This window comes from Agelaius tricolor, unplaced genomic scaffold (genome assembly GCF_023055355.1).
Source record: "Agelaius tricolor isolate 1412-34295 unplaced genomic scaffold, bAgeTri1.0.p SCAF_42, whole genome shotgun sequence".
Taxonomy (NCBI): Eukaryota; Metazoa; Chordata; class Aves; order Passeriformes; family Icteridae; genus Agelaius; species Agelaius tricolor.
In genome coordinates, this window is record NW_027269302.1 from 3,325,412 (window position 1) to 3,349,323 (window position 23,912).

General features: G+C 48.6%; 1 protein-coding gene across 3 annotated transcripts; it reads right to left on the reverse strand.

Annotated features, from left to right (window-relative positions):
* Nucleotides 1-615: 615 nt before the first annotated feature.
* Nucleotides 616-19,737, reverse strand: LOC139603935 (olfactory receptor 14I1-like). Of its 3 annotated transcripts, XM_071454933.1 has the most exons (5): nucleotides 16,255-19,737; nucleotides 15,783-15,881; nucleotides 15,513-15,688; nucleotides 14,686-14,789; nucleotides 5,475-14,298 (listed from the first exon to the last, which is right to left on the reverse strand). In XM_071454933.1, exons 1-5 carry the CDS (start codon nucleotides 16,289-16,291, stop codon nucleotides 14,145-14,147), a joined length of 570 nt encoding a protein of 189 aa, XP_071311034.1. In that variant the 5' UTR covers nucleotides 16,292-19,737; the 3' UTR covers nucleotides 5,475-14,144. The 3 variants fall into 3 exon arrangements, with proteins under 3 accessions (XP_071311035.1, XP_071311037.1, XP_071311034.1); XM_071454936.1 differs by lacking the exons at nucleotides 5,475-14,298; nucleotides 14,686-14,789 and adding an exon at nucleotides 2,221-2,465; XM_071454934.1 differs by lacking the exons at nucleotides 5,475-14,298; nucleotides 14,686-14,789; nucleotides 15,783-15,881; nucleotides 16,255-19,737 and adding exons at nucleotides 616-1,807; nucleotides 2,155-2,465 and having other exon boundaries at nucleotides 15,513-15,644.
* Between the last annotated feature and the right edge of the window lie 4,175 nt (nucleotides 19,738-23,912).

Genomic DNA, 23,912 nt, shown 5'->3' on the forward strand with positions numbered 1-23,912 from the left:
AGTGGAGGATGACAAGGACTGGTTCAATGGCCTGTTAAGAAAAAGGAACTTATCTGGTTGGGCTCTCTCTCTGGTCAAAACGGGTTTACCGATTTTTGTAATTGTTGTTTTGTTTATGTTGTTACTCTGTTTTATGAGTTGTCTGTTAAGAGTTTTTCAGAAATCTTTACAGAAGATTTTTTTTAGTTCAACAGAAAGGGGGAGATGTGGGAAAGCAACTGGCTGGGATAAGCAGTGGTTTAGCCTTAGTGGCATATACAGGAGAAATCAGCCTGAGACCACGGGAAGCAGGATACTGAAAGGGAGATATTTGGTCAGGTCATGGCGAGAAAAGTGTGGACATGGGAGTTGGTATGTTAATGGAATTATTCTATAATAGGTCATGTTTCTGGTTCTTGCTCACAGTTGGTTCAGGACCTGTCACATATAAGGTCGTGTTCCGAGTTCGCGCTTGTTTTTGGACCCCTGTCCTCAAAATACCCCTATATATTGTTGCATTCACCAAGCTCCTTGTCTTTGGATCTTGCCCCTCAGATTGTGTGGTTTCTGTGTTTGTTGTTTTGCTATTAAAGCAATTGAGTCAGGAACAGAAGTGAAGGCAACACAAACTCTAACTCTCTTCAGCAAGCTAATACCAAGTTTATTAGAAACCCATTCCTTTTTATACACTGTTCCAATACAGGTGGACCTGATTGGTCATTTAATCAATACACCATCACCATTGGCTAATTAAGAAGATGCCCTTTGGTAAACATCTTATGAAAAAACAACTGTTCAAAACACCAGCTGCAAGATTGTTTTAATTATTTCTCACAGTCTTCTCAAAACTCTCCAGAACAATTCCTGGGAAAGTTTATCTGGCTTTCTCTCTCTGACCAGGCTGTTGCATCCACATTGAAGTTCTTCATCTTTCGGACAATTCCATTGTTCCCAGCCCTCTATTTTTGCCATGCTCCCCCTGGCTAGACAGGACTTGGGGTCACAGAGAGGTGAACTGTGACACCCAGCTGTGTCCCAGCAGTGCCCATGGCCTGTCCCTGCCTGTGGTCACAGCATGGACACGCAGCAGGACAGCTGCCAGAGCACCCAGGCCTTGGACAAGGACAATAAAGGAGAGAGCGGAAGTGGAAAAAGTGTAGCTCTCAAAGGACCAGTGCTGTTGCTCTCTGGCAGTGCTGCTGGGTTAAGACTTTTTCTCTTGACTTCTGCATGCAGACACTGCCCCGTGCAGCTGAAGAAGAGGTAACAGAGGGAGGATTTTTGACAAATAAGTCTCTGCAGGAACATTTACTTTATTTAAACACACACAGGGCATGATTCCTAATTTACACAGTCTGTGAGTCAAGTTAAAGAGGTAGACAGTGAATTCAAGATGGGATGATGACAAAATTTTCAGTGTGAAAATGATCACATGAAAAAGTAGAAAAGCCTGTCCCTGTCACTCCCAGCATTATTAAAAGCTTTTGAAGGCAGGCTGGGATGTAATGTGTTACATAGTAAATGCTTTGCAGAAGGAAATAGAAAGGTTTTAACTTCTGAAAAGCATCCAGCCATCACTTTCCTCTGAGCATTCTTGAAGCTCCTGGTTCCTCAGGCTGTAGATAAGGGGGTTCAGTATTAGAGGCAACACTGAGTACAGAACTGACAGTGCCAGATCCAGGGATGGGGAGGAGGTGGAGGGAGGCTTCAGGTAGGCAAATATGGCAGTCCTGATAAACAGGGAGAGCATGGCCAGGTGAGGGTGGCAGGCGGAAAAGGCTTTGTGCGGTCCCTGCTCAGAGGGGATCGTCAGCACAGCCCTGAAGATCTGCACATAGGAGAAAACAATGAATGGAAAACAACCAAATCTGAAATAGATGGAAAACACAAGAACCCTAAGTGGCCTGAGGTGGGATTTGGAGCAGGAGAGCTTGAGGATCTGGGGGATTTCACAGAACTGTCCCAGAGCATTGCCCTGGCACAGGGGCAGGGAGAATGTATTGGCTATGTGCATGAGAACGTTGAGAAAGCCCCTTGCCCAGGCAGCTGCTGCCATGTGGGCATAAGCTCTGCTGCCCAGGAGGTCCTGTAGTGCAGGGGTTTGCAGATGGAAATGTAGCACATGATGGAGAGAAGAGCAAGCTCTGTTGAAAAGCAAAAGACAAAGAGGAATACCTGAGTAGCACATCCTGTGTAGGAGATGTTCCTGGTGTCCCAGAGGGAATTGTCCATGGCTTTGGGGACAGTGGTGCAGATGGAGCCCAGGTCGCTGAGGGCCAGGCTGAGCAGGAAGAAGAACATGGGCGTGTGCAGGTGGTGGCCGTAGGCTACGGCGCTGATGATGAGGCCGTTGCCCAGGAGGGCAGCCAGGGAGATGCCCAGTAAGAGGCAGAAGTGCAGGAGCTGCAGCTGCCACGTGTCTGCCAGCAGGAGGAAGTGCCTGATGGAGCTGCTGTTGGACATTTGCTGTATCTGGACACTGGGACCTGTTAATGGATAAGGGACAGTGACAAGTCAGGAGAGGCTGCTTTGAGCCAAACCTGAGCCATTCCCTGCAGACTGTCCTGCTGGGACTCACTCACTCTTGTTCCTGCTCTGGAAGACCTTCACCCAGGTCCCTGCCTGAGCTCCAGATGTGCTGTCTGAGTGTGCCAGGAGCAGCCAGGCCTGTGCATGGGGGGGTCTTGAGGAGCCATCCCTGCCCCGCTGCCCTGGGTTTGTGGCCATGTGGCAGAGGGACAAAGCTGGATATTCAAGATTTGTCAGTGGAATCACACCTAATGCAGAAAGACTTGGTAGCATCTGTACTCACACTTCCAAAGGAAACAGATGGTAGGAGTTGGTTTTAGGAATTTTTTCCTACCCACACATCATTCCTGGTTCTCTGAGGTCAGAAATCCCCAGCATTTCTGCTGCATTCAGAAGTTTGAGATGTGAGAGGCAAAGGATTCCTTGTGGCTTAGGGAAGGTGAGGGGCTGGATGGGCTTGTCCCCAGCTGCCCTGGCTTTGCACCTTTGGCTGCAATCAGAGCACAGTCACACTCCCGGGTTACCCTGGGATAAACCAGACCCTGCCCAGAGCAGAGGGATCCCTGGGTCTCAGCACCCCCTTTTTCCAGGGACATTCACCCAGTGGGCAGAAGGAGACAGATAAAGCAAAGGGAAAAGGAAAAAAAGGCTCCCTAAGAACTGCGGTGGCCCCATAAATTCTTGCGCACAAAGACCCAAAGAAGAAAAGAGGATTGGTAAAGTATTCTTTTGGGGAGGGCAGGGCAAATACAGGGAATGAACGTGTATGAATGAGAGGCGGGCTGGTTATTCCAGACCTGCAAAGTGAGTGAGTGGTTTCTGAGGGCTGTGTTTCTGATCTTTGATGAGAAAGACAGCCAGCGAGGAGACAAAGCAAGAGATAAAAGGAGTGAAAGAAACCCCCTAGGGTAACTGGGATGGGGTCCCAGAGTCAGACCCCTTGGAAGAAGGGAGCTGAAGGTTTTCCTGGCACAATCCACAGGGAAAAAGTGGACTCCCTACAAAGTTGCCGGATTGAGGATTGTCCAAGAGCATCTGGGGTTGGACAACACTCCTGGATTGAGGGATGCCCAAGAAAATCCAGGGTTGGCCAATAACATTTTGAGACTTTACAGTATCCGTGGGTGGATATTAACAAGTGACTTGAAAGTAAAAGGTACCTTGTTGTTGTCTAGTTGTGAGTGAGAATGAATGAGATATTAAAGATACAGAAGTGAGTGAACGTGAATGAATGAAAGTATATGTGATATAGATTGTTGATTTAAAATTTAACTTTATTTTCTGGAGGAAGGTGGATTGCATTATACTAATGAAGAGGAAGGATTTCTGTGCTGTGAAGAGTGGGAGGTGTCAGGGGAATGGTTTGGAGCTCGGACATGTGGGCGGGGTCCTGGGGAAATGAGACAGCGAACCAGAGAAACGGGCTGGGACCCTCAGGAAATGTTGCCTCTCCCTGTCTCCAGTTTCTCTGCTCATGCCAGGAGCTCCAGTCTCCCTACTCGTATCTGCTTCTCTGACTGTGTCAGGAACTCTAGCCCTCCCTGCCCACTCCCGTCCCCACCGTGACTCTGGAGCCGCCTGCTCCTGCTCCTACCTCTGTTTCTTTGTTGATTGCGGCTTTCCTGCTGGCTCCGCTCCTAACTCTGTCCTTTATTGGTTCCAGCCTCACTGCCGACCCCCGCTCTTGTCTCCGTGATTTCAGCTCCTGCTGTATCTATGGGAGGGGTTCAGAGTCCCGGTGTGGTCAGGGTCCCGGGAAGGGACTAGGGATGCCTATTTCTGCTGCAGCGGGGAGAGCACCCTCACTTAGAGGGAGAATTGGAGGTGCTTCAGGGGGTGTGCCCTATGAAGGAGTGGGAAGATCATGGGCTCTGTTTTCTGGGGGAAGAATGCTGTCTGGAGCCTTTGATAACTTGGGAAGCGGGCCCCCAGGAGTAAGTATTGGCGTTTGTGGTTGATTCTGGGGCAGAGAGAACTTGTGTGGTGGAGATTCCAGGTGGCTGGCTGGTGAGTCACTGGTCCCGTTAGCGCAGGGCCCGTACTTGCTGGAGGGGCAAGGGACAGCGTTGAAAGCGCTGCTGTGAAAAGAGGGAGAGGGTCCAGCACGAGCGATAAGACCAGGGCAGAGATAGCCTTAATCTCTTGCTAGTTCTCCAAATCTCACAAAGTTGTTCAAGCAAGATTCTTTCTTTTCCTTCCTTCCTTCCTTCCTTCCTTCCTTCCTTCCTTCCTTCCTTCCTTCCTTCCTTCCTTCCTTCCTTCCTTCCTTCCTTCCTTCCTTCCTTCCTTCCTTCCTTCCTTCCTTCCTTCCTTCCTTCCTTCCTTCCTTCCTTCCTTCCTTCCTTCCTTCCTTCCTTCCTTCCTTCCTTCCTTCCTTCCTTCCTTCCTTCCTTCCTTCCTTCCTTCCTTCCTTCCTTCCTTCCTTCCTTCCTTCCTTCCTTCCTTCCTCACTGTTAGGAGGGGGACTTTTGTTCTGGGAAACTGTTAGGTGAATAGGTCTGTGATGCTAAAACAGTTAAACTTTGCTCAGGGGTAAAAAGCAATAGATGTGATTCATCTTGTATCAAAATTGGCCTGGCCTTTCTTGTTTAACTAACTGTAGCTCACAGAAAGAAGAATTTGCCTCTGAAACTGTTAGCACAGCTGGATACAAGAAGCAGAGGCAGCTGTGGGAAAAAGCTTTTTTATAAACCCAGAATGTTTTGGGAAATGCTGGGGTAGTATTGTATTCCTTTTGCCACTGTCCTTGTGCTATTAAGTCCTTTTCAGGTACTATTGAAGCAGCAATCTGAACCAGGAAAAGAGGGTGGATTCATGCCAGCAGAATCAACTTGTGAAAGAACCTGAGGAATGGACTGCAGAATTGTTAAGACTGAAAATCACAGACAAAGACTCTCTCTAACTAGTTAAAGTTAGAAAGTGGTATGTTTATTATGCCAGTGGGTGGCATGGGGGGGTGAGGGGGGAGTCATTCCCGAAATGTGTGACCACATCGCACAAGGATTTTTGCCTTCTATTTATTTCCCAAAATAATACATATGCACAACCCCAGCACCTCCCATCCCCACTCTGTATTAAAATGAGGTTATTAACCTTTTATGCGTGCACAGTTCTTCTCTTGAATTGTGTCAGTGGTCTCAAATTGGGTCAGTGGTCCCAGGGATGAAGTGAGGAATGTCTTCATCAGGTCTCTGTGACCCTCTGGCACGATCCAAGGCCCCCTGCTTCATGATGGATTGACATGGAGTCCAGGTGCTGGGCATTGTTCTACTGGTTTCAATATGTTCCTATAATGGTTCACTTGCTCCACTTCCTTTTACAATTGAGCTGATAATATAACAAATAGCTTTATCTTAAGCATTTAATAATAATTAACTTATCGTTGGTGTATCTAACTTCAATTTGTATTTGTTCTAACCCTCAGCTCAAATCTTAAATTTTTAAAATCAATTCACTATCACATCTAAACTGATACCAAATTGACTTTCAAAGGGGGACTGGGTGGGTAATGGTTTGGGAAGACCCAAATGATCCAAGGAATGCACAAAGAATCACACCTAATTGGGAAATAAGGCAAAGCTTACATCAGTGGTTTCAAGTGCTGCCTGGACAAGTCCTTAGATGCCCCCAATACCCTTCCTGGGGAGGAATACTTCCACTTCAAACAGGAGGATCAAGACTGTTTCAGTCAGAAAGTTCTCATATTCTGGCCTTAGCCTGTGACTTGTATAAAGAAAAGGAGGAATTACAATTTCCATCAGTGCCATACCACATAACCTGTCTGATTCATCCCAATACTGGACACGCTAGCTGGGTTATATGTAAATGTTTAAATTGTGGGAATAATTGGTATTGTATTTCACAAAATTGACCCTCTCATTGCAGGAAGTGTCGAGTACCAAATCTATCCCCTTTCCAGACTGAACTCAAAACAACTGAAATAATAACTTTGCTTTGTGGATGGGAATTATTAGTACCTGTTGAATGGGAGATACCTGTGGAATGGTGGTGTCTTAGGTTGATAAGGAAGTGAGGTTTTTGGGAAGTTGTAGTCAAACTAATCAGTATTTAAATTTAAATTTTAGCACTTGGGGTAGCTACTGAAGACATGGATATGCTTCTGAGAACACGGGGGTTAAACACAGGGCTGAGGTAGGCTGGAGCCCCTGTAGGACGGAGGGATGGAGTAACACTGAAAGGCATCAGGCAGCCCCCCTGGGGGAGAAAGAGAGAGGAAGAAAGCTTGTACTTGTGCCTGTGCCACTTTAAAATTTGATATCATGTGCTGGCAGCATGGCTGAGAAGGAGAAGGAGGGGTGCGGTGAGAAGGTGCCCAGCTGCAGTAAGAGTTCTGGGCAGGCAGAGGCCAAGAGTTTAACCCTTTTCTTGGATAATGGAAACTTTGCAAATACTGATTTTCTTGGATCTAAATAAGAAGAAAGACAGAAATTAAATAGAAGGAAATGGGCAAGTGTGATGAAAGTTTGTACAAGTAAAACATGTCAAAAAATGTTAAAAAGAATTCTAGGTGGAAGGAAATAATAGACTGACTTTTGTCTGGACTCTTTTTTTTGTACAGCCATAGAACCGAACCATTTTTTCCCTGTAACACAAAGGCTGCATTTAAAGGGAGGCAATGGCTTGGAGCCAAGAGAGTATGGTAATATTATGTAAAAGAATGCATAAACAAAGACAGATAAGGAGGGTGTGGTAGTGCCCTCTGTCTTCAGTAGAGATCTCTGTTCTCAAAACCCCTTGGACCCAGGGGGTGAATTTGAAAAAGACTGGTTGCTTTTTTGAAGCGACTGTTGCTTTTTTGAAACTGAACAAAACATCCTTTAAAGGGGAACCCTAGAAGCAGTTCTGGTCCATGTGCAGTAGTGAAAGCACTAGACATAGAAAGAAGAAGTCACGAAGGCAAATGATCTCCGGGCGGTGCCACGTGTGACACAGAAACACAAGAGGTTTCAACTGTGTTCCCTGGGGAAGCCTATAGTACAATAAAGATTCCTCTCTCCTTGATGAACTGAAAGGTGATTATCTGAGGATTAGTAACCGAATTGAGAATCTAAAGTTTTATTTCATGCTATGGTAAAAATTAGAGGAGGACGACTGTTTTTAAAAGTGTTTTAAAATTCTGAGTTCTGTGTGTGTTCCTTTCTACATACTGTAAGTTAATAAAGTTTTTTTTTTTCTTTATTCCTAAACTAGAGCCTGCTTTGCTCTATTTCTACTCACATCTCACAGCAGCCATTAAAAAAAATATATTTTCATAGGAGCACTGGCATTGTGCCAGTGTCAAACCATGACAGGTGGGAAACTATAGTTAAGGAGTGTCAAAAACAATTTGAGTGGAAATTAGCAAAAAGGAAGTTACAAGAATATAGAGGGCAAGCCTAGCTTGGCTGCTGTACTCACCACTGAGAAAATCATATACACCTGCTATTGGTAGCAACCCCATAGGCAGGCAAGGTGGTACCAGACCTCTGTTCTTCCTTTTTCTGTCACTCATTTGTTGTCTCTTCCCTTTTGGGATACTGGCAAGATCGTGTCACAAATGCTACTGAAAGCACTACACAGAAAGAAGCCAAAGTTCCTTTTTTATTGCACATATCCATGTCAACAGTCACTGTTATAACCCATCCAAATTAAGTACCTGTAGGCAAAAAGGGGGGGGGGGGGGGGGGGCAAAATATTGGATTGCAAGAAACTTAGGAAAAAGTGATAATAGACAGAGAATTTAATGTCCAAAAGGAGAGCGATGGATTTGTTTCACATTTGACCTCAGGGATATAGTCCAAGATTTGGTAAAAGAACAATTGGTAAAGAAAAAGGTAAAACCAGCACAGCAATCTAACTCTGCATTGGCCTTTCATACATGCTGAATCATATTATAAGACAACCAAATACAGAGATGATAACAAACAAAGCTGCTCAGGCATTGGAATCAATATCAAGTCAGCAAAGCCAAACTGTAGTGTATCAGAATAGGTTGGCTTTAGACTGTTTATTGGCTAAAGAAGGGGGTGTTTGTGGAAAGTTTATAATATATCAGTGTCATGGTTCAACACTGGCACAATGCCAGTGCCCCCATGAGGATACCTTCTCCCTGGTTTCTGCTGTAAGATGTTATCAGGAATAAGCAAAGCAGGCTCCTACTTAGGAAATGAAGAAAACAAAACTTTATTAACTACACTACAACTATAGATAAAAAGGAACACACACAGGAAAAATTAAAACCTTACAAATACATTTCCTCCTCCCCACCAAATTTCCAATACAATATATCTATTCCCCAAATCACCAACTCTCGGTCCAGCACCACCCTTCAGACAATCCATCCTCAGTTCATCAAGAGGAGAGGAGTCCTTCTTGTACCATGGGCTTCCCCTAGAAACACACCTGAAGCCTTGTGTGTTTCCATGTCACTCGTGGCACTGCCTGGAGTACATCTGCCATCGTGACCTCTTCCTTTTCATGTCCAGCGCTCTCACCACTGAACATGGACCAGAGATGCTTCTAGGGTTGTCTTTTTAAGGATGCTTTGTCCTGATCCAAAAAAGGCACAGTCTCACCTTTGGGACACCTGTCCCCACAATCTCTCCTTTGGGACACCTGTCCCCCCCATATTTTTTCACCCCCTGGGGCTGAGGGGCACCAACACCAAACCCTCTTGGTTCTGAGGCATTGCCTGCCCCTAGAATGCAGTCTCTGTATCACAAGGAACATGGTTCTGTCCATGGCAGTACAAAAAGAGTCCAGCAAAAGCCACTCCATCATCTCTTCCCACTAGGATTCTTCTCTATTCTTCCAACATCTCTCACTTGCCCAGACCTCTCTCACACTTGCCCATTTCCTTCCTCATCTTCCACTCTATCTTCTAGGAAAGGTCAATGTTCTGTAAAGTTCTCATTGTCCAAAAAGGGGTTAAAAGCTCCTACAAGCGGCCGGCTGCACCCCCCCTTCTTCTCCGTCCCAGCCGTGCTGCCGGCACAGGCCCATGTTTATCAAGGTTCAAGGTCACAGTCCCAGGCACCGGCTCTCTCTCTCTCTCTCTCTGTCTCCCGGGGGGGCTGCCCAATGGCTCCCGGTGTCTCTCTCTCTCTTTTCCACCCTTCCAGCCCCGGGGTCAGGCCTACCTCTCCCAGCCACATGGCTTTTCCCCTCCACCCGCCCAGCCAGCAGCTGGGCCGGGGCAGAGACCCGAACTCTTTCCCGCCGGAAACCCAAAAGGACCCTCCCAGGGGAGAGCCCTGCTTTTAACCCCGTGTTCTCAGAGGCGGATCCATGTTCTAATGGCCAGGTTAAATGCCAATATTAAAATCTGAATATCCATTGGCCCAAACACAACATCCCAAAAAACACATTTCCTGTCAAACCACGACAATCAGATTGTTGAAAATAGATGATAACGGGGATGTTGTCCTGGAAAAAGCAAAAGACATCAGAAAAATAACCCAGGTACCAGTCCAGAAATTGGAAAACAATGTTAAAACCTAGCTGGTGGGGTAAAGTATTGGGGGATAGATTGGTGAAGAAATCGGGCTTCTTCCTTTTATGTGTTACAACTGGTTTGATATTTCTTCCTTGTTTAATCCCCTGTTTTTTTGACTAATTACCAGCATAGTCCAAAGAAAGCAAGTGAACAAGAAATATTGCTCAAGTATAAAGAGGAGGAATTGCTATAGATAAATATTATATTAGCTTTTTGCAAATATTAAAATAGATTTTATATGTGTAGTGTTAAAGTAACTTTGTTATAAAGATATAGTTTTTATTTCTGTTGTTAATTAAGCTTAGACATAGTAGTGAAATAGCTGATAGAAGTGTGCTTGTGTTAAACTGCCTTCTTGGATAGGATAACATCCAATGAACATGTGATGAAGACACTTGCTACAGATCTGCCAACTATCAGCACTCACTGTCTAAAGACAATGTGGGCCAGGGCCAAAACTGAAGATGATGAAAAAAAAGGACTAAAACCACAACCAAGAATTTGCATGCTCTAAAAAGGCAGATCCAAGGAGGGGCCAGGCTAAACAGTTCTTGGAACATATACTAGTTTGGGGGAAAGTTTGCTATGTGTAAGGGTCTATGAATATGCAGCAGGCTGGTGTAAGGGAAAAGGTATTTAAGGGGTATCCCCAAAGATAACAGGGTGTCTAAGATGCACCCGGCCATAATAACCTTTGATCTATGCTCCTGGTCTCCCATTGTCCTTTATTAAACTTTTTACATTTCCACAGCAGAGTGAATATGTTTTTCACACACGTGCACAGTGATCCAAGGGCCTGGCAGGTAACAGCTCCACACATCTCTTGGCAATCAGTGGCAAAGCAAACCAGACTGTTTTTGTCCTCCCTGTAGCTCTGCACAGGGACCATTAGAAGGGAAAATGCAGTCCTTGTGCTGGAGCTGAGCTGGAGACCTGGTCTGCCACTATTGGGCTCCATCCAATCCCTTTTCTGCTCGTCTGATTGACGTCTAGGGCCCTCTGAAGAACACTGACAGCCTGGTCTGGCCTCCAGGGAAGGAAAAGGAGCCCCTGGAGAAGCTGTACCAGGTGATGCTGCTACTGGAGACACCAAGGACTACCTCAAGGATGACAATCTCTTCCTTAACCTGACTACTGGCAAGCTGAAGACTGACTTCAGTTCTGGCACCTTCTTCAAAGACACACTCTACACCCAATTTGCAGGTGAGTCCATAGCCAGAGGGATGCTCCCAGATCTGGGAGCACACCCTGGCCGGGCACCAAAAGTTCCCCCCTTTCCTGGGGTAGATGCAACAAATTCTTCAGTCGGCTGCCAAGCTGCTTTTTGGCAGGGCTCAGGGGGATGTAATAAAACGGGAGTCAGCTCCTGGTCCTGCCAACAGCATCCACTGTGCCCTGGGTTGGGGGGCAGACAGCCTGACCAAAACAAAACCCCATGGGGAAGCAGAAGTGGGACTCCAAAAGACATGCACTGGCTCCTTTGATTTGCTGGTGAGGAAGGGCTTGGGCTACTCCACTCTGCTTGTCCCTGGCTGCACAACAGTAATGTCTCAGGGGTGCTGTGGGAGGCTACGGTGTCATTCAAAGCTACTCTGAAGCCCTCAGCTACCCTCACTGCTGTGTTGCCACTCTTTTTGCCTTGTCCCTCCAGCAGGATGAGCTCCATGACTGCTCTTTACCCTCCCCACTCTTGCCAGCCCAACCTCCTACCTCAGTGAGATTCAGGCTGAAGCTGATTTGTCACCTGTAGCCCAGCAGCGCCGTCCCCTCCGTGGGGAACTCCAGCTCCAGAGCCCAGTGCACAGCAGTGTGGGCTGGAGCAGCTGAGCTGCACTCCTGGCTTGGCTGTTTGTGGGAACTAAATCCTGCCTGTGCACAGTTCTCCCTGCAGGATGGCCCCAGGGCAGAGCCCAGCCAGGCTCCCGCTGCATCCCCTGCAGCCTGGGGCAGAAGATGGTCGCAGAGCAGCTGCCAGAGCTGAGGTTTCTGGGGAGCACCCAGAGCTGTGACTCCAGGCAGCATTTGGAAGGGCTGTGTTCTTGTCTCCCGAACCTTGTGGGGAGAACAACCTGTGCTGCTAGGCCAGCACTGCCCCTCTGCACAAGAACAAGGCTGAAGGGCTTTCCCATTCCAGAGGAGCCGGCGTTGAGCCTTGACAGGGCCTGGCAGGGCTGGAGCTGGATCTCACTCATCTGGGACTCGCTGCCCACACAGCCCCGCTGCACTTCCTTATCCAGGGGCAGATGGGTCTGTCTGTGCAAGGGGCTCTTGGATGTCTATGTATCCCCGGATAAGGAACAAACACAGAGATGGAAAGTGTCACACAAAGTGTCTGCACTCTCCATCCTTTCTATACAAAAACCATATCTGCACACCCCATGTAGAGATCTATGAAAAATCTATGGAGGGACAGAGGTTTCCCACACACCTCTAACTCCGGCAGCACTTCCCTGATGAGAAGTGACCAGTGGATTTTTTTCTCAGCTCTGCGTACAGAGTAGCTATCCAAGAGCTGAAGGGAGCAGCATTTAGAAACAGTTTCAAGATTTCGAGGCAGGAAAGGGAGCTGATGGCCATTCCTGGAACATGCAGTGTTCATCAGGAGCGAGGGCTGGTTCTTTAGGAATAAGGAATAATGGAGACAGAAGAGTATGGAAAAATCCCAGCTCTCCATGGATTTGTGCTAAGAGGGGAGCAGCAGAAACTCTTTGCATCTGGTTTTGTGGACACAAGGTCAAAGGAGCTGCAGTGGCAGAGGGTGACAGGGCTGGTGGCAGGTGAAGTCCTGTTTCATGACATCCCAGAGTGGCACAGGACAAAGCTCGAAGCACCCACAGTCACACTGATGAAATGTGTGCCATGTTGCGCATCCTCTAGGAAAAGCTACTGTCCCACAGTCTGTGGGAGATATTTCAGGTCTAAGTTTCAAACTGCAATATTTTTACACTCAAGACCAGTCATGCTAGAGGTGAATGGGAGTGGCTAAGAGCAACTAGAATCATGCTGCAATCTGCTGAGAGCAACTGGAAGTGAACGGAAACACTGAGGGTAACTGGGATATACTGGGAGAGACTGGGAATAACTGAGATCATAAAGCAACCTTAAAGGGAGTTACTGGAATAATACTGGAAGAATCTGGGACTGACTGGAAGCATACTGGGTTACTGGGAGCAAAACTGGGACCATGCTGGGAACAAATGGCGTCATACTGAGAGTGACCATGTTCATACTGGAATCATACTGGGAGGGACTGCAGCCACAATGGGAATAATCATACCGGAGGTAACTGGAACCATATTAGGAGCGAATGAGAACCTCTGGGACCATGCTGGGGTCACAGTGGTATCATACTGGGAGTGACTGGGATCATAGTGGGAATTACTAGAACCATACTGCGGGTGACTGGGAACCATTCTGGGAGTGACCTGAACCCTGTCTGGGTGGAATTTGGTGAACAGGCTCAGCTGGGCTCAAAGTTGTTCCACCCCAGGGCTGCCCTGGAACTTGCTGCTGCCCCAGCCCCACAGAGCCGAGGGACACAGGAGAGACAGGGAACATGGAACAGACAGGGGAGATGGCATGGCCGAGGGCCACTATTCTCCAGCAATTTGGGCTGTTGAGCACAGGCTGTTGCCCTTGGGGTCCCAGAAAAGGCAAAATGACAAGCAAAAATAACCCTAATAAAACTCCTTTCCTCCACCTCTCTCTCCTTCCCAGGCTTTACTTTATCCCCAACTCCCTCCCTCCTCCCCACCACTGGTGCAGGGACAATGGGAGGCAGGGTTATGGTCACTTCATACTGCTGCTTCCCCAACAGGGAGAGGAGTCCTTGCCCTGCTCCAGGGTGGGATCCTTTCCATGGGGTCAGTCCTCCATAGACTTCTCCCATGCAACTCCTTCCCAGTTTGCCTCTTTATCGCCTGCTCCAGAGTGCAGGTTTTGATTGATTTTTTTTTTTTGCACAATCATTGATTTTCACTTTAGCAAATGCCCTTATCTCAACTGACAGAGTTTCAGCAAACAGACTCATCCCAACCTGCAAGCTGTTTGCCAGCTAAAATTTAAACAAATACAGAGACTCAATACCACATTGTGTGGGGTTAACACCAGCTGGTGGTGGATCTCTGTTAAGAGGGAGGTTTCAGGTGGAATTCAGGATTTCTGTATCCTTCTGGGCTTCACTGGGATGTCTCTGCAGGTGGCTGCAGATGGAGAATTTCGTCTCAGAGCACCTGTCGCTGCTGATCCTGTGGGAGTTCGTGTAGGCGCAGTGGCCATTGCCCTGGATGTCAAACCTGGATCAACAGCAAAGTTAGAGCTCATGGGAGACAGCTGGGATGGGAGGGATTCCCATTTCCAGAGAGATTAGGAGTGCTGCAGGAGCAGGGACCAACCTTCCCAGCAAAGCCCCCATGAAGAACCCAAACTACCTTCCACTCCTCAATGGTTTTCATGTTCTTGGTCCCAGGGATGCCCCTAATCCAGGGATGCCCCCAGGCTCCCATCATCACCTGCATCCCAAAAATCCATGGGTTGTGTCTGAATGCTTTGGCACAACCAGGGAAAGTAGTGTTTGATTGCTCCCACCTCAACAGATCTGTATCTACTTGTGCTTCCTGCATCCAGCCCCTGCCCCGGCTCAGTCCATGCCATAGTTTTGTTCTCCAGAAGATGGGACGTACAGGGCATTGAAGAGGGAACCATTGAGCCATTTCCAAGGTCCAGAACCTTCCCTCCAGAGACCAACCCAGTATTCCATGAAGTTCCCATAGCGCAGGAGGAAATGCTGGAAGTGGGGAAAGCAATGATCACAGGTACCTCCATACTATTGTCTTCAGTCAATTTCCTGCAATTTCCAAATCTGCTCTCCAAAGGCTGTTCCATGTTGCAGTGTGATGCCATTTCCTGTTTCACCTATCCCAGCCCCCAGGTGTGCCACCCTCTCCTTTCCCCTCCCCCTTGCGCTCCTGCTAAGTGCTGTCAGTCAATCTTAACATTCCAGCAAGGGCATTGTGTGATGGGCAAAAATTCAAAAGATGCCCCTCAGCCCTCGGGTCATTGGCCAGTCTAGGTCTCATTTGTCCCCTGAGACTCCACCCACCCCTCCCACCTGGTTGGTGGCTCACCTGTCCCTTCCCTCCCCCCGAGCTTAAAAGACACGGAGACCATGCGCTCGGGATTCTGTTGGGAGCTGTTACCATGATTCAGAGCTCTGTGACCCTGGAATAAAACTCTGGATTTAACCCTCCAGCAGAATCTTCTCCTTTTCCTCTTCACTGTTGCCTGAACCCTTTCCACCAGAGGTAAACTGAGTTTCTACCATGCCTGGACTTGTTCCGAGTGCCTAACTGCAACTTCCAGCCAGCCAAAGGTGTCTCTGAGGTGAAATACCACAGCTGCCACCTTTGGTCCAGCAGCAAGGGTCAGATGAGCCCAGGCATGTTCCACCTGGTAATACTGGGATTTTATTCCAATAGTTCCACAATGCCTCCTCAGGGGTTTCTCTTACCAGCTCCTCCCTGGTGTCAATGGTGGCCAGGTGGGCTTGGCGGGAGAGGCAGGAGTGCTGACTCCCTTCCCAGTCCACTTCCTCCTCCAGAAAGTAAAAGCACTTGTTCCCGAAGCCAATCCCACTCTCCAGGCAGCTGGGCAGGGCGGTAGCTGGGCAGGGTGGGTCTTTCTTAGCTGCAAACAAGCACAACATGCCCAAGTGACTCATGCTGGGGGACTTCTCCAGGAAGGAGACTTTTGGGTGGTTTCTGCACCCTCAGCCACTTACCTGCCAGCATGATGATGGTGACTGTGAGAGGCAGCACCACGGTGAGCACGGTGACCGCAATAATCGCCTTTCTGTTATTGGTGCATCTGTGGCTGAAATCTTGGAACAAAACACGTGGGAAGGGCATGAAGAGCACCCCTTATTCTCCCAGCTCTTACATTTCCCTTATGGATCACTTCAACACCTTCTAACACAGCCCCAAAACACACTGGAGGCTCCCAGCAGGGCACAAGCTCAGTCCAGGGGGCATCCCAGTGCTATCATCGGCTTCCAAGGATTTTTGAGGCTTCCCAACCTCCTGCATCACCTCTGTGCCCCCCTCCACCATGAAATGGGCACCATCCCCCAGACCATCAGCTTGCAAACACTTTGATATTTCGTACTCCCCACAACACCTTTGACCATTTTAGCTTGCCCCAACACACTGAGCCATATCTTGAAACAACATCCCCATAACCAAACTGGGGCTTACTGCTCCTTCCCTCTGCTCTCTGCTCCAGCAGCTCCATCACAGCAGCTGAGTCTCCACCTGTGCAAACAAAGCAAATTCTAACTCACACTCAGAAGTGGGGAGTGGGAAAGGCCTGATTTGGGATATTTTCCTCCTAGGACAGAGAGGCACCATTGTTCCTTTGACAGGTTTATGTTGGCAGCAGGAAGGAAAACACAATTTCAGCTTTCAAAGAACCAGGACTTGCTTGGTTTTTCTAGCTCTGCTTCAACCTCAGCCAACTCCTGCTGGCTGTGGGTGTCCTGAAAAGGTGTTGCATCAAGGGCCTGAACAAATCCAGAGAGGTTTTCAGCCCAGCCCCCATTCCAGGCCACCCAGGCACCCCAAAAGGTGCTCACCCACTTGAGCCAACCTTGATTCCCCACCCTGTGCAGGGCAGCTCATGAAGCTCCTGGAGCAGGAGATGGTGCCTCTGTACCTTCTTCACAAGGGACTTCTGCCATCCCCGGGGCCACAGAGGGGACAGGGGCACCCTCCAGGGACAAGAGTGTTCCTCAGATCCTCCTGCCACAAAGTGATCTTGGACAACACCCCAAGCTCACAGGGCCCAACCAGGTCCCGCTCCTTCCTGGGGCTTTACTAGGATGCTCCTGTGATCCTAAAATAGAAACACAAAAAGCTGATAATCCTCCCAACCTCCCAGGTAGTCACAGCTCTCCTCAGCAAAGCAAAGCTGGTCCCACAGGAACAATTTGCTGAATATTTATATGGAAAAAAATAATCAGAGAAACAGAACAAGGGTTGACTGACACAGACTGGAAATACCTGTGGATTCTGCTGTCAAGTCACTGGTAACTGAAGACTGTTTCTATATTTATTACAACTATATAAATCACTCACATCAATGCCCAGCAGATGTTTTTGTCATCACTGTAAATTAAATTATTATCAGCCCCTGCACCTGATACTTCCCCTAGGTAAATATTTTCCATATGAGAACCACCTGCCTGTGTCTACAAAGGTAAGACATCCAAAAGGATTTTTTTCCCCTCCAAATGCTTGAATTTTGGTTTAATTGTTGTGGTGTTTTGTTACTGTCTCCAACCCCTCAATTCCCCCTGCTCCAGGCTGCAGCTTGGGGCATTTTGGGGTGAAAAACTGGTGGGGGAGGAAAAGGTAGGAAAAGGGGACGGAGGCACAGAAATTTCTCTCCCTCCAAGCTTTTCCTCTCATTTCTTCTCTCCCAGATTTCTTGAGTCCCACCCACTCACACACCTGTTTTGGATCAAAGCAGCTGCTTCAAGAAATTCTGCAGAGTGGGGAGGCAACAGCTCACAAACCCCCTCCCAGGGGCACCTCTGACCCTTTCACCCACAGGCCACAAGTGCCATGGATGATTTAGGAGTAATGGAACCTACCAGTCTTCCCCATACAGAGTCATTTCCCACTCCTGGGCACAGCCTCTGCTCCACAGAAAGGCTCCAACTCCCTTCCAGAACAAGAGTTTAAATAAACTGTCTCTGGACTTGGAAGCAGAAGAATGATGCAGGGTTTTCCTCTCCCCCCTCATACCTGCAAAGGGGCAAGAGGGAGCAGAGCTGGGGAGGGCAGAAGTGGTGCTGGGGCTGGGGGGTCTCTCCCCTGCAGCAGTGCAGGGACAACACACCTGTATCTGCTCAGGGTGGCTTTGCTCACCTAAAGTTGCATCAAGGGGTCTGAGGGCCCCCAAATACTAACCCACCACAAAAGCACTGTTGCAAGAGCTAGAAGGGGTTGAAAAAAACCCAATAAAATCACTGAAAACCGTTTACAAGGCAGCAAAAACTAGAACTCACCTAAAAACCACATCCAGACACTCAAACCACCCCCATGGTGGCAAGAGCTTCAAAAAACCAGCTGTAAAGTAATGATTTTGGGGTTTTATTCTTCTCTCTCTTTAATTTCCTACATTTATTACATTAACTGGTTATTTCAATCCCCCAAAGATGAAGCCATGATCTGGGTGTTGAGCTCCATCCCATCCCTGGCATCTTTCCAGCCAGTGCCAGCTCAACCAGCCCTGAGTTTTACAATAGAGAAGTTGCTTTTCCAGAACCCACCCTCACAGCCGCCAAGCTCATGGAGACTGAACCAAATCCCTGGGGCTGTGTAAGTATTAGTTCATGGAGACTGGAGACAGATTCCTGAGGCTGCTTAAGTATCATCACACACTGGAAATGAGGGCAAAGAGTTCACAGTCACAGTCTGAGCATTTGGCTGTGCTCCAGCAGCTTGGAGGGGTGCCCAGCATATTGCCCTATGGCTCCCAGGAAAGGCAAAGGGGTGGAAAATACCCTCCAGAAACTCTTTTTTGCTTTAACCTTTATGTTTGCTTTAAGCTTTATGTTTAACATTCCCAGTGTGCCACATGTAATGTTTTGAGTCTGGCTGGGTGCCTGATGCCACCAAGGCTGCTCTGGGCAGTGCCTTTCTGCCCCAGACAGGGCAGAGAACACCCAAAGAACAGTTCATGCTCGGATCAGAGCAGAGAGAGGCCGCTCCCCTGGAACTGGTATGGGCATGACAGAGCCTGCTTGGGGAAAATTATTTGAATTTATGTCCAGTCAAACCACAACAAAAGAATGAGAATTAAACTACATCCTAGTAAAACTCATTTCCCTCACCCCTCCCTCCTTCCCAGGCTTCATTTTATCCCCAGTTCCCTCCCAGTGGCACAAGAGAACCAGATGGGGATAATGGTCACTTCGTGCTGCTCCACATTCCCCTGGATCAATCAAAAAACCCCTTCCAGGAGTTCCCCCTAGCTGGTCTCCCTCCTTTGGAGTTCTGGGGTCCCCATGGATCCTGGTGATCCCCCCCTCCTTGGAGTCCAGCTTAGGGATCCTGAGGGGTTCCGGGTTTCCTTTTCCCTTGATTCTGCTTCAGCTCCCAGGTCGTCCCAGGCTCACCCTCTTCAGGCTCCCCTCACTCCAGGCATTTGGGGCTCCACCCTCTCCCTCCTATCCCTTTCAGGGTCGGGCGTCCTGACCCTCCCTCATCTCTCTGTTCCCCCACCCCTCCAGGCTGCTGGGGGTTCTCCAACTCCGGTATCACCCCCTCCACTTTCCCCACTCCGGGGGTCCCATGTTACACTCCCCTGGTTCTCCCGGGGATTCCCAGAACTGAGGTCCTGCCCTGCCAGTACTGGGCGATCGCGACATGGACCCCCCTACACTGTCGCCACAAGGAGCATTCGAGGCTCATCTCTGGAGTTCTGCAAGTTTCAAACACACCCCCATCCCCCCAAGAAAACCTGCCAGGGAAATGCAAAGATACCTGGGGCTTGATTCCAGAATCTGCAAGCTCCAAACACCCTTCCAAAAAAATCCTTGCCAGAGACCCCCCTAATATATTTGGGTCAAACTCCCCAGTCACCTGAGGGATGTAGGGGGTGCGATGCTCTTGGGGCCGGGGGGGGGCTGCGGACACAGCGAGCAGTATCCCTCCCGCTTCTCCTTCTGCACCTTTTCATGCTCCTCCTCTTCCTGCTCCTCCTGCTTCTCTCTCTCTCCTCTTCCTCCCGTTTTTCCCATTCCCTCTGCCCCACAGCGCCACAGCACTGGTTGATGGGTGGCGGGGGGGGGGGGGGGGGGGGGGGGGGTGAACCCCACCGGGAATAGACGCAGGGAGGAATCCCCTCAGTGCAGATCTGCACCTTCACCCCCCACCCTGAGCCCCAGGGATTCACTCCAGGGCTTAAGTGCTGAGCGATAAGGGTGGGCACCCATGGAACTGCCCTTCTCCCATTCCAGCTTCACCTTTTCCCTCCCTCTTCACCTCCTTTTCCATCGTTTCCCCCAATCCACTGACCTCTCCACAGTCTGTCCCACCCCCTCCCCCTCTGTTTGGGGATCCCAGCTCCCTCTTCTCCCTTTCCCGTCGTCCCCCGAGTTCCCAACCCATCTCCCCTGTGCTTGGTTTTGGGAGTCCCAGCCCCATCCTGTTCAGTTTGGGCATCTCACCTTCCCTTTTGCTCAGCTGGGAGTCCCAAGCTCTCTTCCGCCCTCTGTCCCCCTCCCATGCCCCTTGCTCACCCCATGGAGGGGCAGGATCCCAGCACCACCACATGCCCCATCCCCAACGCTGCTGCACAGGGGCTGACACCCTGAAGCAGGGCTGTGCTGTGGGGTGGTCCTGATAAATAATACATAGAATCGAAATTCTCAGTTCCCCTAAAGTTGCGGAATAGAGCTTAAAGACTAACTAGCAAACAAGATAAAAGAATGTTAAAGTATTTACACAGGATGATAAACATAAGTGGAATCAGTGGAGAAGCAGAAAGGACTCCGGGGGAATTTTTTTTTTTTTGCAAGTCATGTAACAAAGAAGCAACAGTGCGTGCTCACAGAAAAAGTTCCAGGCAAGGTCACCTTTTATATTGAAGCATTCAGTGAATACGACCACCAAAGACCCCTTTAGCTGACCCTTCAGGACCATACAAGGCTTTCCAGGAGGGGGATGCATTCAAAATAGTTCTAGGAAAGTGATATTCATGTATTAGATAAGAAATATGTTTTAATGCATGTAGTATATGGTAGAGATAATTCATGCTATTAATGTATAAAATATTGTAAAATCCAAACCATGTCTTTTGACTATCCTGACCAGGAGCAGCTGTCTTATTCATATATATCTAGTTCCCGGACTCCCGTTAAGATAAACATCGATGCTTTAACATAAGAATGGAAGCTTCCAGGTGCCATCCTGATATATGTGAATACATGGCTTCTCCGGAGTCAACTGACAACATCGAGACACCTGGACTGGACCTTTGTCCACCTCTGCACATGGAAATCAACAATGATGCATGTGAAGAGACACAAAGAAAATTTGGTCATCTCTGCCTCGGGCAGAATAAACTGTATAAAACCTCGCTGCTGGAAGCCACGAGCGTGAACTGGGGAGACTCTGACACTCAGAGGTCAGATCCGTGTTCACCCGGCGCCGATCCCAGGCTCAACATTGACTCTTTGGCTGTGGTGGTTTCGACAACTGAACTTCGGTCTCACAGACAAATTAATAAATCTTTGCTAAATTTTCTTATAAGTTTGGCTCACAATTTGATCATTTATAACAATGCATATGTCTTATCGTGATGGAATGAATGCCTTGTTGTAAAGTCTCGAGACACACAGTGAATAAAGAAATATCCTCCTCTGTGCCCTGCACAGAAAAAGACTGCCTGCTTTCTGATGCTTCAAATTGTCTTAGAAAGGGTTTATTCTGGCCAATTTCGGAATCAGGGGATTGCAGACCTGTCTTTTGGTGCCTCTTCTTCCCTTTCCCGTTGTCCCCCCAGTCCTCAATCCCCTTCACCCGTGATTGGTTTTTTGGGGGTCCCAAGTCCTGCCCTCCCCTCCTCCCCTCTCCCACTTCCTGCTCTCCTTCCCCCTCTGTGGGGCTCCCAGCACCACCAGTGCCACCAGTACGGCCCCAGCTGCCCCCACGCGCCCCATCCCCAGTGCCAGGCAGTGCCGACAGCCCCAAAGCAGCTACGCTGTGCCTGGGGGGGGTGCCCAAAGCAAGCCTGCCCGCATGGCACTGGGAGCACCACCCCCCCAGTGGGGAGCACGGGCGGGCAGCATCAGCCGTGCCCGTGCAAGGCCGGGCCGCTGCCAGGACAGGGCAGGGGGGGCCCGTCTGGGCACCCTCCACCTCCCCCCTCCCCAAATTCCACTCTTAAGGGGCACTGGGGGTGAGGTGGGGACGCAGATGAAGTCTGGGAGGGGAGCACTGGGTGCTGCGGGTCTGCATGGCACCTTGGGAGTGATCAGTGAGAAAAGCTCTGATTGGCTGGAAATTTTGGGGGGACTCTGGGCTTTGCGTGTCTCCTTGGCATCTGATGAGTCAGAATGAAACTGAGTTCTGATTGGTTAAGCATCTTTGAAAGCTCGGTGTACAGTGTGTCTGCCTGAACACTTGGAAGTCATCACCTCGGTGCTCTCTGATTGGACAAGGGCTGTTTTGAAGAAAGGGGGCACTCCCTGTCCACTAAATGTGGGACCCCCACAAGTATTGCGGGAAATCCAGGACCCCTGAACAACTGACCAATACGACCAAGCAGAAGCTGTTTATTGTTTACATTACACATACTTTTATAGATTCTACAAACTACTAAGATCACACTTCTTGATTGGTGTCTTTGCCTCCATTTCTCAGTGATTAGTCACCATGAAGGTGTTTCACAGTCCTCTGTTATCCAGTTCTTGCCATCCTGGTGTGCCCTTTCTCAGCTTCTTTGTTCTTATTTTTGCACAGTTTATGTCTCAGTAACCTTGATGAATTCCACAGTACCCTGAGACAATTCTGATAAGAACAGTTACAGATGGTATGTCTGGTGCACACTGAGGTCTAAGTTGTTCACATACACTGCTACAGTCCCCCCTTCTTCTTGAAGAACCAGCCAGACCCTCTTTACTGTGTTCTCTTCCAAGGGTCACCAACTTAATTATGCATGGAATAACACAATAATATAAAATAAAATTTAAAAAAATAAAATAATGACTAACAATACTAACAAAATTTCCTTTACAATATCTTTCAACCATCCAGTTATTCCCATCCCTTAAAACATTCATCCAACCCCCAGTCATTCATTCACAGACAATTTCTTCATGTTATCTTGTAGTTGTTTGAGTTTCCTGTGAATGGATGCAGAATGGTCAGAGAGGTTCATACAACACATTCCTTCCAACTCCTCACACCTGTGCCCATGTGCTAACAACAACAAGTCTAAAACAGCTCTCTTTTGCAGTGTGCCATGACTAATACTATCTACATCAGTGAACATTTGATTTAGAACAGCTGATGTTGTGTTCAGTTGTTCAGCTGTCCAGCATCCCAATTTATTCAGTGTAGTCAAAGCCTGAGCAGCCGCAACACCTGGAGCAAATGTTGTGGTGTGATTTCAGGGTTTACCTCAGAAACCCATGTCCCTCCCTTGAAAATTCCCACCCAAGTGTGTCAATCACCTCTCCTTTCCTCTCCCTGACCCCTGCCAAGCCCTGTCTGTCAGTCCTGGAATTCCAAAAGGGCATTGAGTGGTTGGCAGATTCAAAGGATGCCCTCTACCCCTAAGGGTGTAGAGGACATCCAGGTGTCCTTTGTCCTTAAGACCTCCTCCTATGTACCTGGTTGGTGGGCTTCCTACCCCTTCCCTCCCCCTCTCCCCGAGGAGAGGCAACCACACAGTTCCGAGAGTTCTGTTGGAGCTGTTGCTGGATTCAGAGGCCTGTGGGCCAGAATAAAGCTCTGGATCAAAACTCTCCATCAGAACAGACTCCTTTCCTTCACCACTGCCTTAAAGCTTCTCCACCAGAGGTAAACCTGAGGGGCGGACCCTCTCACAAGAGGAAGCTCCATCCCGCCACCATCAGAGCTCTGGCTTGCCTGGACTTGTCTGCACGTGCTCAGCTGCAGCACATAGCTAGCCAAAAGTGTCTCTGTGGTAAAAACACCACAGCTGCCACTATTTGGTTCAGCCAGACAAGCTCAGACACGTCCCATCTGGCTATATTGGTATATATTCCAATAAGCAAGGAATGATGCTTTGATTCATGCTGGAGCACCCCAAAACTCTACATGATCATTACAATTAGATCCTAAGCTTGTGATTGCTCTTTTAGTTCTTCTGCTGTGTC